This window comes from Puma concolor, chromosome B1, assembly GCF_028749965.1.
Source record: "Puma concolor isolate L17-30 chromosome B1, mPumCon1.1.hap2, whole genome shotgun sequence".
In the NCBI taxonomy this organism is placed as follows: Eukaryota; Metazoa; Chordata; class Mammalia; order Carnivora; family Felidae; genus Puma; species Puma concolor.
Window position 1 is genome coordinate 105,742,515 of NC_141670.1, and position 16,024 is coordinate 105,758,538.

General features: G+C 35.5%; 1 protein-coding gene across 2 annotated transcripts in view; it reads right to left on the bottom strand.

Annotated features, from left to right (window-relative positions):
• Positions 1 to 16,024, bottom strand: part of USP53 (ubiquitin specific peptidase 53) — a 66,528-nt gene that overhangs the window by 5,173 nt on the left and 45,331 nt on the right. For both annotated transcript variants that reach the window (XM_086704309.1, XM_025921972.2), the window contains 6 exons: positions 15,110 to 15,272; positions 13,878 to 14,030; positions 12,250 to 12,396; positions 9,913 to 10,651; positions 8,533 to 8,609; positions 309 to 405 (listed from right to left, as the gene is read on the bottom strand). In XM_086704309.1, coding sequence (XP_086560435.1) covers positions 309 to 405; positions 8,533 to 8,609; positions 9,913 to 10,651; positions 12,250 to 12,396; positions 13,878 to 14,030; positions 15,110 to 15,272 — 1,376 coding nt within the window. The remainder of the gene's footprint in view (positions 1 to 308; positions 406 to 8,532; positions 8,610 to 9,912; positions 10,652 to 12,249; positions 12,397 to 13,877; positions 14,031 to 15,109; positions 15,273 to 16,024) is intronic.

The window sequence follows — 16,024 nt, forward strand, 5'->3', positions numbered from 1 at the left end:
CTCCATTGCTTCAGGCAAATTACTTAATAAAAGCCCTTAATTTTCTCTTTGGTATAATACCATCTACCTCCTAAAAGTGCTGTGAGGATGACAACAATCATGTATTGTATCAGGTACTTTGTAGGCCAGGCTCTCTATTCTTAGGTCCTTTTAATGATCACTTTTAATGAACAGACAGGCATCAATAAAATTGTAGACCCATTGTTTTCAGAGCAGTAATATGAATTTACAGCCTATCTGATAAAGAGTTCCTATAATACATGCATTTAGTACAGAAAATTTTAGTTTTTCCAAATATTTTTGATTACCTCTTTATCAAAGGATTTTTTATTTGTAGATGTGACTCTGGGTGGAACTCAGGAGATTTACAGCCTACTTCCAAATTCTTGAGTTCTTTTCTGAAGCCTGAGGTGGGGAGAGAGAAAAATTAAATTATTTAAGTGATCTTTTATAATTTACTCCACTTATACTTCTCCATAATTTACCTAAGGTTTCCTATAAATAGGTAATTCTCTTACAACTAACAAATTAATTCTTCAAGGCCCAGCTCAAATAATACCTCTTTTCTGAATGCTTTATACAAAATAAATGGCTACTTCTACTACCACTTGGAAATGTTAGCAATGTTATTGGGGCTACACTGCGTGGAGCTATGTTGTTTCCCCAGTTACGTAAGACATATTCTTTGCCGACAAAGTGGTGGGGAAATCGTGCATCTGAAGACAGATGGCTTGGGTTGAAGTTCAGATTTGCTAGTTATGGGCTAGTAACTTTAAACAAACCTCTCAATCCCTTACAATCTGTTTCCTCATTTATATGAGATAATGACACCTCTTTTACCTTCCTCACATGAACATTAGGAACATCAACTGAATTAAATATGTGGGAAGGTATTATGATACATGTAAGATGTTATGTCATCATCACTAACTAGCTACCATTTACTGACTGCTAAGTTGTTAAGAGGTTGATAATAATTATTTCATTTAATCTTTACAAGTGAACCCCATTTTTACTTGAAAGACAACAAACGCTGGTTACTCAGAGTTGGGTACCTGGCAGAAATTTTCTTAAAAATTAAAGACATGAACGTATCATTTCCAAGAAAACAACTAGCATTATTTATTGCCAATGATAGAATTCAAGCTTTTGGATGAAAATTAGAATTTTGGAAAACGGGTATCCACCATCATGAGTTTTGTAGCTTCCCGATAATTATAAAGACTTCTGCTAACATCTGTTGCAATATTAACAAATGTGCTTTTTTAAATTATATAAAGAAATGTGTCAATATTTGGAAGACTTGCAAATTTAGCAAATCAGTATTTTCCAAATGAGGTTAGTAAAAAAAAATCATGCATGAGTAAAGTAAATCATTCTTTAAATACTTAAAATGTTCCATTTTAAAGCCCAATACAGTAATTATTAATATATATTGCCCATAAAAACCAAAGCTCTTTGAGGTCCTTAATATTTTTTAATAGTATAAAAATATCCTGAGATCAAAAAGTTTGAAAACTACTGCTACAATTGATTGAAAATAGTTGTCTTTTAAAATCTCAGTCACAACTGTTCTGTGAAATGATTCCCTCCCCTTTTTTTTTCTTTTCAAATTTTTATTTTTTAAAGTTTATTTGAGAGAGACAGACAGAGCATGAATGCGGGAGGGGCAGAGAAGGAGACACAGAATCTGAAGCAGGCTCCAGGCCCTGAGCTGTCAACATAGAGCCTGATGCAGGGCTCAAACCTACCAGCTGTGAGATCATGATCTGGGCTGAAGTCAGAGGCTCAACCAACTGAGCCACCCAGGTGCCCAAAATTTCCCTTTTTATACCCCAAGGAAGTTAGGTGACCTAACTGATGCTATGTAACTGGTGACAGCATTCAAACAAATCCAGGGTTAACTCCAAAGTCAGTGCCCTTTCCCCTACCTGCAAGCTCTCTTTCACATATGCTACTAAAATCTGAGATCATCATACAGAATCTCCTGTGATGAAACTAGGCCACTAGTTTGAACATCAAATAACATGATCCACTTTAATGTGCTGATGCCTACAGAAGATATCAGAATATATGGCATTAGCTTGAATTTTCAATTGATTGCCTATACTTCTATACAATTCTACTTAAGTTTTTCCTGTATCCTCCCTTATTTTTAGATGGCATTGTTATCACATTCATTTATGTTTTCTTTCATTCTCATGCTTTTAATTGTACTCCAAACCTATGAATTGAAGATTACAGAGAAGGGGCGCCTGGATGGCTCAGTCAGTTAAGCATCCACCTACAGGTCATGACCTCACGGTTTGTGAGTTCGAGCCCTGCATCAGGCTCTGTGCTGACAGCTAGGAGCCTGGGGCCTGCTTCAGATTCTGTGTCTCCCTATCTCTCTGCCCCTCCCCTGTTCCTGCTCTCTCTGTCTCAAAAATAAACAAACATTAAAAAAAAAAAAAAAGATTTCAGAGAAAACAAAAGTTATTAAAGCAACAACTTCATTTTTTAAACAATAACAAAGAACTTTATCTTAGATGGCTTTTTATCCCTAAGTTGATCTTCTGGGTGTCACTCAAAGTTCAGCTAGAATCTATAGTTGATCAAAACATCTAACTATTATCCTATGGAAAAAAATCTGTATTTGATTACCATCAGGCTTTGCAAATTAAATCTTCAATTTCTAAGAAAGAGTTGTGTAATATATATGAGAATTTAATACCCCATATGCAATATTGCTCACACAGTAAATGTTAGCTTCCAATAAAACCTAAGATAGCAGAATGAGAAGAACTACAAGTCTGGCATTCATTTGTTTAAGACTTAACACTCCTACGTCCTCTAGACTGCAGTAAGCTCTTCATTATTACACGATACATTCCCTTTTTGTTATTGTTTCCCTTAGTATAATATCTAACATACATAATACATTCAATGAAAGTCTAGAAAATGAATAAACAATTACATGCAAAACATACTGTTTTTCTTCTCTTAAATTACCACCACCCTGTCCACAACGTTCCCAACTCACAGAACCAGAACTAGATAAGTATAAACTGAGTCAAATTCTTCTTACCTTTCCTCTTGACCTATTTCAACTTTAACAAGTGCCACACTAATAAAATCTTAAAAATAAAAGGCAGTATCATTGATCCCAGGGAGTGTTAGTTGCTTGTAAGCCTGACAGATTGCTGAGGCTCAAAAACAGCCTCTCTCTTCAGCAGCTACTTTATGATTATTTAGAAAAGAAAAAAAAAAAAAAAAAAAAAGGTAATGTCAAAAAGAACTGATAATTTTTTGGACTTGAAAAATTAGAAAGTTGAAGTTACATTATAATTTTCTACTCACTTTGATTTTAACTTCAGAATGTTTACTTCTTACCCTAATTTCAAGTTTATTATTCACAAACACCAGAAAAAATACTTAATTCTTAAAGAACTCTTTACTATTAAAGTATGTACAACAGACAGCAGGAGGCAGCAGAGGTCTTATAAATATGTTTGAAATTTTCATGTCACTATGGCAGGCATTCAACCAAGTGGTTTGACTTCAGAATTCCAACTAACTTAAAAATAGATGTGTTATTTTTCTCTTCTGCTGACATAGACATCCATGTGTCTTTACTGGGAATTTTGGCTCCAGGTCCTTTGCAAACCAAAATAGTTCAATTTTTACACTTGGCACAGAAGACAACACCAAGGTTTGAACTAATAATGCTAATTTTGATACTGTATTTTTAAAAAGCCCAATAGTCAAGAAATCAAAATATATACTTCATCTGAAAAGATGACCCTGGTTTAAAACAGGCTTAGGTAGCAATAAAACCAAACTGCTGGTCTAGACAATGTAATCTTCACTCTTGTTGTATAGGGAGATTTCAAAATATAACATGAGCACTACTATTACAAAGCCTAAACACATTCAAGAGCAATAATCCAATCAATGATCTGATTTACAATAAAACAAAAATTTTGTAAATAAAATTTGAATACTTTGGAAAAATCACAAAACTTTAACTGGCCTGTTTCTTTATCTTCTTTGTTTCTTTTTCCACTCTGCCTCCAGAGATCTTATTCCACCAATTACTGTTCTGTTCTATTCTTATCTTCACACCTTTTTCTTCCTCTGTACATCATCAGTTCCTTACCCTCCATAACCTAAATGCAAAACTAAGCTCTTGGTTTCATCTTTCTCCTCTAGGTACTGCTTCTTCGCTATTCACAGCAAAGGTCTGGAGAGACATGTGCTAAATCCATTTCTTTACTTCTCTTTTATTAACTTATTATTCTACTGTAATTTCTTAAGACGTTTTATTTGAAAATGTCAAAAAGTCCAGAAAAATTGAAAGATTAAAACTAGTGCAAAGAATACCTGTATATCTTTACCCAGATTCACCTATTAACATTTTGCTCCATTTTTTTCTGAGCAATTTTTTTTTTAATTTATTTATTTTTGATAGAGAGAGACAGAGCACAAGTGGGGTAAGGGCAGAGAGAGAGGGAGACACAGAATCTGAAGCAGGCTCTAGGCTCTGAGCTGTCAGCACAGAGCCCAACGTGGGGCTTGAACTCACAAACTGCGAGATCATGACCTGAGCCGAAATCAGATGCTTAACCAACTGAGCCACCCAGGCACCCCTGAGCCATTTTAAGTTAGAAACATCATGGCCCTTTATTTCTCAATAATACTTCAGTCCTACCTCAGCTTGCTTCTATTTCGAATGTCCTTCTAACACTGCTTTTTACTCTTTCACTAATGACTTACCGCTAAATCAAACCTGTGCTTTTTAATCCTTATTTTGCTTAATTTGTGACCACTTGTCTTCTTGAAGCTCCCCATTTTCCTGGTTTCCCTGTGATAATCTTATGTCCTGTATTTTCTCATACCTTTAGCTCTTCCCCATACTTTCCCAAAGTTGCTCCTTCTCTCTATCCTTAGTTCATCTCTCTTAGCAAACCCCAACTTTTTTCCTCTACTTTTTGCTCTGAAATCTCCAGTTTTCCTGAGTGATGTCAACTCCCATATATGTGGCTGGTTACCCGGTACATAATCTCTCCTAATTGTAGACATATGTCCCTAACTGGCTAATACATCTATTTAACCCAGATGATAAACAAAACAATCCCAAAATACCTTGGGCATCTCCTTTCATCCCCTGAAAGTTGTTTCTTCTTTCTATATTCTTTGATTTGGTAAGTGGTGTAACTATTTATGTAAGTCCCAAATACAGCTTCCTCCTTTTCCTCCCTTTTGTACATCTGTCATAAAAGCTGACTCCATTGTCTACAAATTCTTACAAACTCAAATCTTCTCTTCTGACACTGGTACTGTCTTAGTTTATGCCCTCACCCTTTCACTCCAGGCTGTTAAAGTAGTCATCTAATTTTTCTCCCACTGCTCCGAACTCACCCTCTACATTGCCACCAGAGGCTTTCTAAAATGCAGACTGGAGTGTATTACTCTTCTTGTCCTCTGCTGCCTTTCCACTTACTGTAGAATTTAAAAATAGCATAAAAGTTTCATCATGATTTGGCTTCTATCTACCCTCTATCTGTCATCTGACAACTTCCACACATGCACTCAGCCTTGCATACACTAAACTACCTGTATTCTTCCAATGTGATACTTTCTCCTGACCATGTGAACATATAATTTCTTCTGTCTTGAATGTAATTTAAGGCATTTGAAATTCTCCTGATTAGTGACCCATTTTAAAAGAGGAGCTAAAATAATCTAAATGGCACTGTGAAATTCCAACAGTGTATCTGGACAATAGCTTTAGGCAGCAAAAACCATGACATAGGCAGAGAAATCCATGTATCTTTGTCAATGAAAAAACATCAATGAAATAATTACTATGGCATGGCACTACTGTAGATTCTTGGTTCTCTAACATCAAATAAACTTGTACAGGCTAATATTAAAAACTGACTTAAATATCATAAATAAGAAAGTAAAAAAAATTCTAAAGCTCCTTAACTTTCTAAGTCTTATAGCATATAACAGAAAGCGATTCTTTAGGTCAATACTGTAAGTGTGCCACCATTTTATAAAGAAATAGGACAAAGCCAAGGAAATCATACCAAATCACAAAGAATTAAATTAAACTGTGCCTTACTTAAAACAAAAATCCACATAGGGAATGTGTTTAGCTTGGGGAAAAAACACCTATACTATTTTAACATGTTCTCAAAGAGTAGGGAAGGGGAATCCATAGAGACACCATGGGCAGGGGCATTAACAAAGATCCTCAAGGCAAAGACCAGGTGAGAGAACTCTGGTAGACTCTGAAGTTTGTTAAATAAGAAATAATTTTAACATAATACAATTTATGTATTAAATAAGTGGGTTACATAAAACCACAATAAGAAACCTACTTCATACCCATTAGTGATGGTAATTATCAAAACAAAACAAAACAAAACCCCAGAGAACAACAAATGTTGGTGAAATATAGAGAAGTTGGGACCCTTGTGCATGGCTGGTGGGAATGTAAAATGGTGCAGCTGCTGTTGAAAACAGTGTGGTGGTTCCTCAAAAAAAGAAAACAAACCACAACAACAACACATAATTACCAAAGAATCCAGCAATTGCACTTCTTGGTACATACTCAAAAGAACTGAAAGCAGGAATTCTCAGATATTTGTACACCAATGTTCACAGGAGCATTACTCACTATACCCAAAAGATAGAAACAACCCAAATGTCCATCAATAGATGAATGGATAAACAAAATGTGTTGTGTTATACAATGTATAATTATTCAGCCTTTAAAAAGAAATAAAATTTTGACACGTGCCACAACATGGATGAACTTCAAAGACATTATGTTAAGTGAAATAAGCCAGTCACACACACACACACACACACACACACACACACACACACACACACAAAAACAAATACTGTATGATTCCACTTATCTGGGGTACCCAGAGTGGTCAAATTCATAGAGATAGAAAGTAGAATGGTGGTTGCTGGGGGTTGGGAGGGAGGGGGAAACGGAGAGCTTTTTACTGAGTACAAGAATTTAAGTTTGAGAAGTTGAAAGAGTTCTGGAGATGGATGGTAGTGATGGCTGCACAGCAATGTGAACGTTCTTACTACCACTCAACTGCCACTTCAAAATGGTTAGAATGGCAAACCTGTAATGTGTATTTTACCACAATAAAAAAATATTCTCATGTAGGTTATATACATACGCTTTGATATTAAATGGGGAAGCCCACTACAAAGCTCTTACAGCAATACATTCTTGCCCATCACAATCTCTATGACCTTGTGTTTTTATTACTATCAGGAAGCAAGCATAATTTTGTAAAAAGTACTGAACTTGCACTTATTGTTCAATTTCACCGACTTCTGCTGTTGATTTCTGGCCAACCCTTTACTGCTTCCTGTAATACTTGGTTACCAGACTTTTATCAGATTTTTAAACAGGCGAGACATTTTATATAGGAAAGGAAGGTTATTTCCTTAATATAAGTGTTTCCTTCTGATATTATACCATTTGATAAAAACAACATAATTTAACATTTCATCATATTCAATGTCTGTAACCTTAAAATAATCTCCACAAAAGCCTTAAGAATGATAAAGATTAAAAAACAAACTAAAAATTTGTTCTTCATGGCTATTTTTTATTGTGAAAAATTACCTTTTCTAATCCTCTGAATTCTAACATTTGAAAATATGGTCTTTGATTGCAACCTCAATAATCCCCTTGCTTATCATTTTCCTTGATCCTTCTCCCCCAGATCCTTCAGCTATATCCTTTCAATAGCAACCTGAATTCTACACACATTCATAACATCTAATTTTGTTTCTGGGCTATGTATGAGTAACAGATCACCTATAATAATGCCCCACACCATGAATATAATTACTGTTTCCAAACTGAACTCTTCTAACAGGGTGTTTATCCATTTTTCTATCCTGTCAACTCCTGTGGTAGACATCAGGACTGTTCATGCATATTTCAGTTCACCTTCCAGGCACTAGTAAGACTGCTCTTTTCCACCCTCTTTGAAATTAGGCTTGGCTATAAGACATGCCTTGGCCAAGATGTGAGTGAAAGTACATTCATCATTTCTGGGTTGAAGTTTTAAGAGCTCAGGCGTGATTCTTGTGTCCTCCTTCAATCTCCTCTCCCCATAATACTGCAAGGATCAGAGAAACGTCTGTGGAGATGTAGTCTCATTAGCCTGGGACCCTGAGTGACTTCTAGGAAGGACTCCATACTGACCTCCACTGGTCATGTATCATGAGCAAAACACAAATGTGTGCTGGCACACTGAGATCTTGAAGTTGTTACCACTGTGTAGCCTAGAGCTTAGCCTATCCTGACTGACACATTCCCCTCTTGGCCCAGTCCCTGAACTAGCTATCCCCATCCTTTAAAAGCCTTCAAGCATGAATTCTCCCAACTTGCTCATTACTCATAACCTTACCAGTAATAGCACTGTTCCTAGCTTCTTTACTCTTATTACCACAACTTATTCTTTACAGCTACTATTACAATATATTTAAATAAAATTTTACCTTCCAAGTAGTTTTTGCTCTGTTGGGAGGAACAGTTGATATATTCTACATTTAGGTTGCTTGTTTTAACCTGGTCACTAGAAAACAGAACAAAACACACACCAAGTATATCAGCTATCGTGGATTATTTTAGTTAGAATCTAAGAAAAAGGAAATAATACTTGTTAAAGAATTATTATATGCCATGTGCTGTTCTAGGGGATTAATGTACATTATTTAATTTACATCTCACAGCAACACTTAAAAGTAGCTATCATCCTCATTTTACAACAGAAGATTAAGGCTGTCAAAGTCAAATTAATTTGCCCAATACTTAAAATCCAAGACTATCTGGTTACAAAGTCCTGACCTTTCTACTACCCTAGGCTACCCCTTTCCAAGAAGTGTTATGAAATTGCCCTGCCATCCTAAGTCTTTATGGCAATGATTATTTAATATAATACAAGCAGTTGATTTTTGTGAATCTGGCTTTTTAATAATAAATGTGGTAAAACACCAGCTAATAACAAATTAAGATGTTTTACTTGGATTAAAAGCAGAAATTGTGGCCAGACTGATGTAAGAAATCCACCATTTAAGCTGTGGATGTGTTTTAGAGGTTACACAGGAAAGGGCAAATGTGCTTCTAACAGAAACAAAAAATGTATTCAGAATTAATTGAACACAAACTTAGTTATTTGGCTGTATTCTTTTATACTTGCTAAAGGAAAAATATCTCTTCCATGGAATTGGCTATGAAAGTAGAAAATATCCCTACTTCTGAGTTATAGATGTTAGAGATGGGATAATGAACATTAAATAGATTGAAGAATTAAATAATTAGCTTGATGACAGAGATGCAACCAATTTAAATCTACACTGGAAAACCTGTAGTATAGAGGCGCCTGGGTGGTTCAGTCGGTTAAGCATCCCACCTCAGCTCAGGTCATGATCTCACAGTCCGTGAGTTCGAGCCCCGCGTCAGGCTCTGTGCTGACAGCTCAGAGCTTGGAGTCTATTTTGGCTTCTGTGCCTCCCTCTCTCTCTGCCCCTCCCCTGTTCATGCTCTGTCTCTCTCTGTCTCAAAAATAAATAAAAACATTAAAAAATTAAAAAAAAAAGAAAACCTGTAGTATATATTAATTCTTATCAGTGGCAACAATGATAATGTATTTCTGCACTTCTAAAATTTCCTAAAAATAAAGTTATTTTCAGAATCAGGAGGTAACTATTAAAAACAGAAACCTGAAATATCAAATAACTTGTGATATCCCAGGTTTCTTCATTCTAAAGTCAAGCTCTTTCCATTACACTTTATTGACCTCAGACTTTGAAAATCACTTCATATAACTAACAAGAGAAAATGATGGGGGAAAAGCATTCATTTAATTTGTGCATTACCTGCAGGATGCTGTTTCTTTAACACCACTGATATCCATTACTGTACCATTTCCATCGATAACAGGTGAATCCAAATTAGCAGATCCATTACTGACATGATCACTACTTTCGTATCCAGACTCAGTCCTCTGCATCTGCCAATTGTCACCATAAACTTTAGTCTCTTTGAGGCCTTTATTTTTCTCTGCTCCTTTTCCATTTGATTCAAGGGAACTCCTGCCTCCTATTTCCTGCTTCATTTCATCTTCGTATATGGTCATTAAACATTTCTGCTTTGGGTTCTCCTTTGGCCAATTGTTAAAACTCTGATCTTTGCTACATTTAGGTTTGTTACTGATATTTGATTTATGTCTTGGACTATGTTGCCTTTTTTCACTTTCATTAAAAATACTATCAACATTTAATGTTTCCCTCATGGGTTTCCAACCACGGTTCCGGCTTTTACTGCTGCCACTGTAACTGCTTCCTTTATCCCTAGAATCTTGGCTGCTGTCTGTATCATATCCAGTGCCACTGTCACTCTTAACTTTGCCAGTAACTTTCTCTCCTGGGGCAAGAATCTGGGATTTACTTGAACTCAGTATTTGTGCAGAAGCTCGACTCTGATGGGCAACTCGGTCATGCTTGTATGGTCCTTTTCCTTGACTATGATATAGATGTGGATTTCCATATTGCCTAAAGCCATTTGGGGCAGGAGGTGATCCAGACTTGAAATGTGGAAGGTCTTCATCAACCAAATCTTTAAAAATAAATAATCAAATGAAGATACAAATGAGTACTCTTCAGAGACATTTCTCAGTCACAAGTCAAACACCTTGTTTGTAAAGAAATGTTAAGCAGTAATAAGTAAACAATAAGATTTATAGTATATCACATAGAGGTTTGAAGTTAAAAAGTGTTTTTTTTCATTCTCTATCCTTCATGACAGGCATTTATAAGATAAGTGGTTATATATTGATTTTAAAAAATGATCTCTAAGGTAGATCATAAGATCTAAAAAAAATTTTAAATACTTTAATGTAATTTAATTTAAATATTTTTTTTAAAAAAAACAGTATTTTAGGGGCGCCTGGGTGGCGCAGTCGGTTAAGCGTCCGACTTCAACCAGGTCACGATCTCGCGGTCCGTGAGTTCGAGCCCCGCGTCAGGCTCTGGGCTGATGGCTCAGAGCCTGGAGCCTGTTTCCGATTCTGTGTCTCCCTCTCTCTCTGCCCCTCCCCCGTTCATGCTCTGTCTCTCTCTGTCCCAAAAATAAATAAACGTTGAAAAAAAAAATTAAAAAAAAAAAAAAAAAACAGTATTTTAGGGGCGCCTGGGTGGCTCAGTCGGTTAAGCGTCCGACTTCAGTTCAGGTCACGATCTCACGGTCCGTGAGTTCGAGCCCTGCGTCGGGCTCTGGGTTGATGGCTCAGAGCCTGGAGCCTGCTTCCGATTCTGTGTCTCCCTCTCTCTCTGCCCCTCCCCGTTCATGCTCTGTCTCTCTCTGTCTCAAAAAGAAAATAAACGTTAAAAAAAAATTAAAAAAAAAAACAAACAGTATTTTGTCTCATTCATAATTAATGAAAATCATAACAACAAGAGTATTTTCTACTTCTTATATTGGTAAAGGCTTAAAAGTTTGTTAAACCAACTGCTGCTGAGGGTGTGAAAAAACAGACATCCAAACAATGTCAGTGAGAGTGCAGAATGGCTCAGGCTTTTAAGAGAGCAATTGAGCCACATCCAGCAAAATTAAGAATAAACATACATACCTTAACCGAGCCATTCCCCTGAAAGAATCTTATGCTATTGCTATACATAAAAAAAGTATACAAAAGTGTATGTAAAAGGATATCACTGCAGCAAAAATCTCAAATCAACTTTTAAAGTCTAGCAGTATAATTTAAGTTAATGGCATGTCCATAACGAAAAGAGGATAAAACCATAAAGTGTAAGGCACGCTCATAATGAACTGGACACTATTAACGATGAAACAGAAGAAAGGTGAGGAGCTGCAAGAAAAGAAGCTCTCCTCATTTAATTTTATAACCTTCCTTCTTGTTTGAATGTACCATATGGGTGAAGTGAATCTATAATTACAAGGGAAGTTAAAACATCTAAACAACCACAAGTATTCCAGGCTAAAATTAAATAAGAACACTCCAGAATTTATTTTTATAGATTTAATAGGTGTATTAAAGAAATCATACTAAGATATATAACATAACATGTACATAAGTATATATGATAAATAATAAAGAAATTATATTAATTTGTATTAAGGTTACAAAATTTAGTTTAAAAGTAAGATTTTAGCAACTCCTTTTCTCAAATGAACACTATAAGCTCTTAGCTTACCTCTATGTCGGCCCAAATCTTTTCTTGGTCCCCTCTCCAAATCCTTCCTTTGTGACGAAAGTAAGTTTCTCTGTTCAATGGCCTTTAAAGCACATTCTCTGGAAATGTCTTTTATTTTTTCCCTTTGATCATTGTGACTTAACTTAACTGTAAAATAAACCATTCTTATAAATGATACAGATCATTTTTCAAATTGCTCAATAAAAGTACAAATTGAACTATATAAAATTTTTAACATGTTATATATTAAAAAGAAAGTAAGTATACAATGAACTCATTTTTATCCTTAGCCAAAAAACTCAATGTGCTTTTATCCTGACACTGGAGATGCCTGTTGGCTTTAAGAACTTCTTATATAGCTCCTAAAAACTTGTGTAAAGAGATCTTATATTGAAATACTAAAAGCTAAAGGTAACTGAGTGGTCACTATGTGTCAGACACCATTCTAAGTCTTAACTCATTTAATTCTTTGAGGTGGGTACAATTACTATCTCCACTGTGGATCAGGAAACTGAGGTACAGAGAAGTTAAAAACTTTCCCAGGTTCACATAGCTTGTAAATGTAGAACCAGGATTATGAACCCAAGTTGTCTGGTCCAATGTTTGTGTTTGTAATCACATACAGTTTTGGGGCTTACAAGTAGTTATCTTTTAACAAATAGGTAACAGCTTAATCTAAGAGTATGACCAATACAGAGGGTAAAAGATGGTCTCATTCAGAACTTTTAAAAGCATTTACTGTAATTCCTTGTTTTTGTTTTTTTTAAATTTATTTATGAGAGAGAGAGAGAGAGAGAGAATATTCCAGGCAGGCTCCACACTGAACCCGACACAGGGCTCAATCCCATGGCCGTGACATCATGACTTAAGTAGAAATCAAGAGTTGTATGCTTAACCAACCAAGCCACTCAGGCATCCCTGTAATTCTTTGTTGATGACAACTGTTAATTCGGGATCCTACCACCCTTGATTAAATGGGTTACTTTTATAGTTAGACATTATTTCATTAATGTACTTTAAAGCTGCTTATAAATTCATCCTGAACATCCACCCAATTCAAGTTTTATGTATTTCTAAACCATAACTACACACACCATGCGGCAATGTCTCATTGTGGACCCAAGTCACAGAACCTGGTTTGTGAAAATTAAATCTGTGGTATGATGTAACAACAGAGAGTTGAATAAAAATGAAGTTAAATATAAAGTACAACTATAATAACTCTGAACTACTGCTATATTCACTAATGGTAAATTTAATTTTAGCCTATGAACCAAATTATTAACTCATGTTTTTCCTCTCCAAGTTAATATTTAACTCCTAGAAGGAAAAGCCATATTATGACTTTCTTTGGTAACAGTCCAGATTGCCTCCAGCCTATTACAGCTGTCAATATATGGAGAAACCCAAATAGTAGTCAATTGTTCAGATAAAACCACAAGTCTGAGAGAAATGCATTAAGTTAAAAGACAAAATGTTGTTATCTAGTTATTTTCTCTTCATGGCCAAGAATAGTTAAACACCCTCCTTCTGTATGGTACTTACCAGGAATTACAGATTCAGTAAACGAGAAAGGGGGAAGCATAATTACTCAGGGACAATATAAAAATGATAACTTAAACACATACCTGGCCCTCTACCACCACTTGTTTGAATGTGGTTCCGATTAAATGATGAAATATTATCTGTTGGAAATTTCTGAATTTCTTTCTGTTTTGCCTGATCACCAAATCCATTCTCTTTTGAATTATCTGACTTATAAATTATGGGCTTTTCACATCCTTAAAAGACAAACAAAAATGTATTATGCCCATCCTCCTCCCCACCAGAAGAAGTGAAGTTTGAAACTTTTGTTTATAGATTTTATTTTTAAGTAATCTCTATACCCAATGTGGGGCTCGAACTCACAACCCTGAGATCAAGAGGTGCATGCTCCCCTGACTGAACCACACACCCCTGAATCATTTTCTTTTTTTTCCCCCTGAATCATTTTTAATACTGTAGTCACTCACTTACAAACTCAAAGGATTGACACTGATATATATACATTTTTAAAGAGAACATTTGCCAGACTTTTTTTTTTTTTTTTAATTTTATTTATTTTTGAGAGGGGAGAGTGTAAGGGCAGCGAGAGAGAGGGAGAGAAAGAGAATCCCAAGGAGGCTCTGTGTTGATAACAAGGAGCCCAACTTGGGGCTTGAACCCACAAATGATGAGATCATGACCTGAGCCGAAATCAAGAGTCAGACACTGAATCAACTGAGCCACCCAGGCATCCTTATTATTATTATTATTATTTGAGAGAACATGTGTGCGCTGGGGAGGGGCAGAGAGAGGGACTGCAAGAATCCTAAGCAGGCTCCAAGCTCAGCATGCTCAGCATGAGCCCAACTCGGGGCTTGAACTCACTACCATGAGATCACAACCTGAGCTGAAATCAAGAGTCAGACATTTAACCGACTAGGCCACCCAGGCATCCCAGGAGACATTTTTAAATGATTTCTGTATGTTTTGTAATGTATCCAAAAATGGGCGTAAGCTCCTTTGGACTTTTCCTGTGTATGACTCACTTTAAATCTCAATATTCACTGTTAGAAAGAGCTTCCAGCCAAGTATCCCCTTTGGTGCTTGTGTGACCACACAAGTGGGTAACTCCTGAGGGTGCTTTAGCGGCCATCGGTGAGGAAAGCCTTCTTTATAAAGATTAACTCAAAATAATAAAATTTTCCTGAACTCTGTTTTACTGAAACTAAATTTTGAAATTATCCTCAAAATTCATTTTATCTTCAGTATATTAATATTCTTAGTGTGATTGTGATACTATTAAAAAAAAACATTGAAAAGAACTTTTGAAAATTACCCATATTTTCTGCAACAGATTTATAATGTGACCAGTTGATGACCTGCCTAAGTGCATCTTCAGTAGAAACTGCTGTGCCATCTGGGTTTGCGTAAAACAAAAGCAGTGGCTGGAAGTGGCATCGGATACACTTGGAGACCACATCCTTCCATCTAGTTCCAACCTTCAAAAAAAACCACAATGAAGAAAAACAAAACAAAATCTTTTAATCAATGTGTTACATAAATAGCAGAGACTGAATTAATTTGTATATTAAAAAATTTTTAAGAATTCAGTTGTTCATCATGTTATCTGAGCACTTTTATTTTAAACTAGTCTAAATAAAAATTTTTTAAACATTATCATTAAAAAATTGATGGGTAAAATTGTACACCTGCTATATCAAGATTTAGGCTATCAAATTTTAAAAAGCTTTTCGACATACATGGTTGATTGACTTTTGACAAAGATTTAAAGGCAATTTAATGGAGAAATACAAGAGTCTATTCAACAGTGGTGCTAGAACAAAGGGATGGTCATATGAAAAAATGAACTTTGATAGCACTACACATGTACAGCACAAAAATTAAATCAGAATGAGTCATACAAAAACCATAAAACTTACAGAAGAAAATAAAGAGAAAATCTTAACAACGTTGGAGAAGTTAAAGATTTCTTAGGACATCAAACACACCACAGAAGAAAAGTGATAAAATGGGCTTCGTATCAAAATAAATTAACAACTTATGCTCTTTGAAAGATACCATTAAGAAAATGAAAAAAACAAATAAATAACCAAGCCACATACATACATCTAATAAAGGACTGGTGTGCAGCACAAAGAATCTCTACAATTCCTTAATTAGTTAGATACTCCCATTTAAAATAGGCAAAACATCTGAAGACCCTTCACCAAAAAAATATAAGAATGGCCAA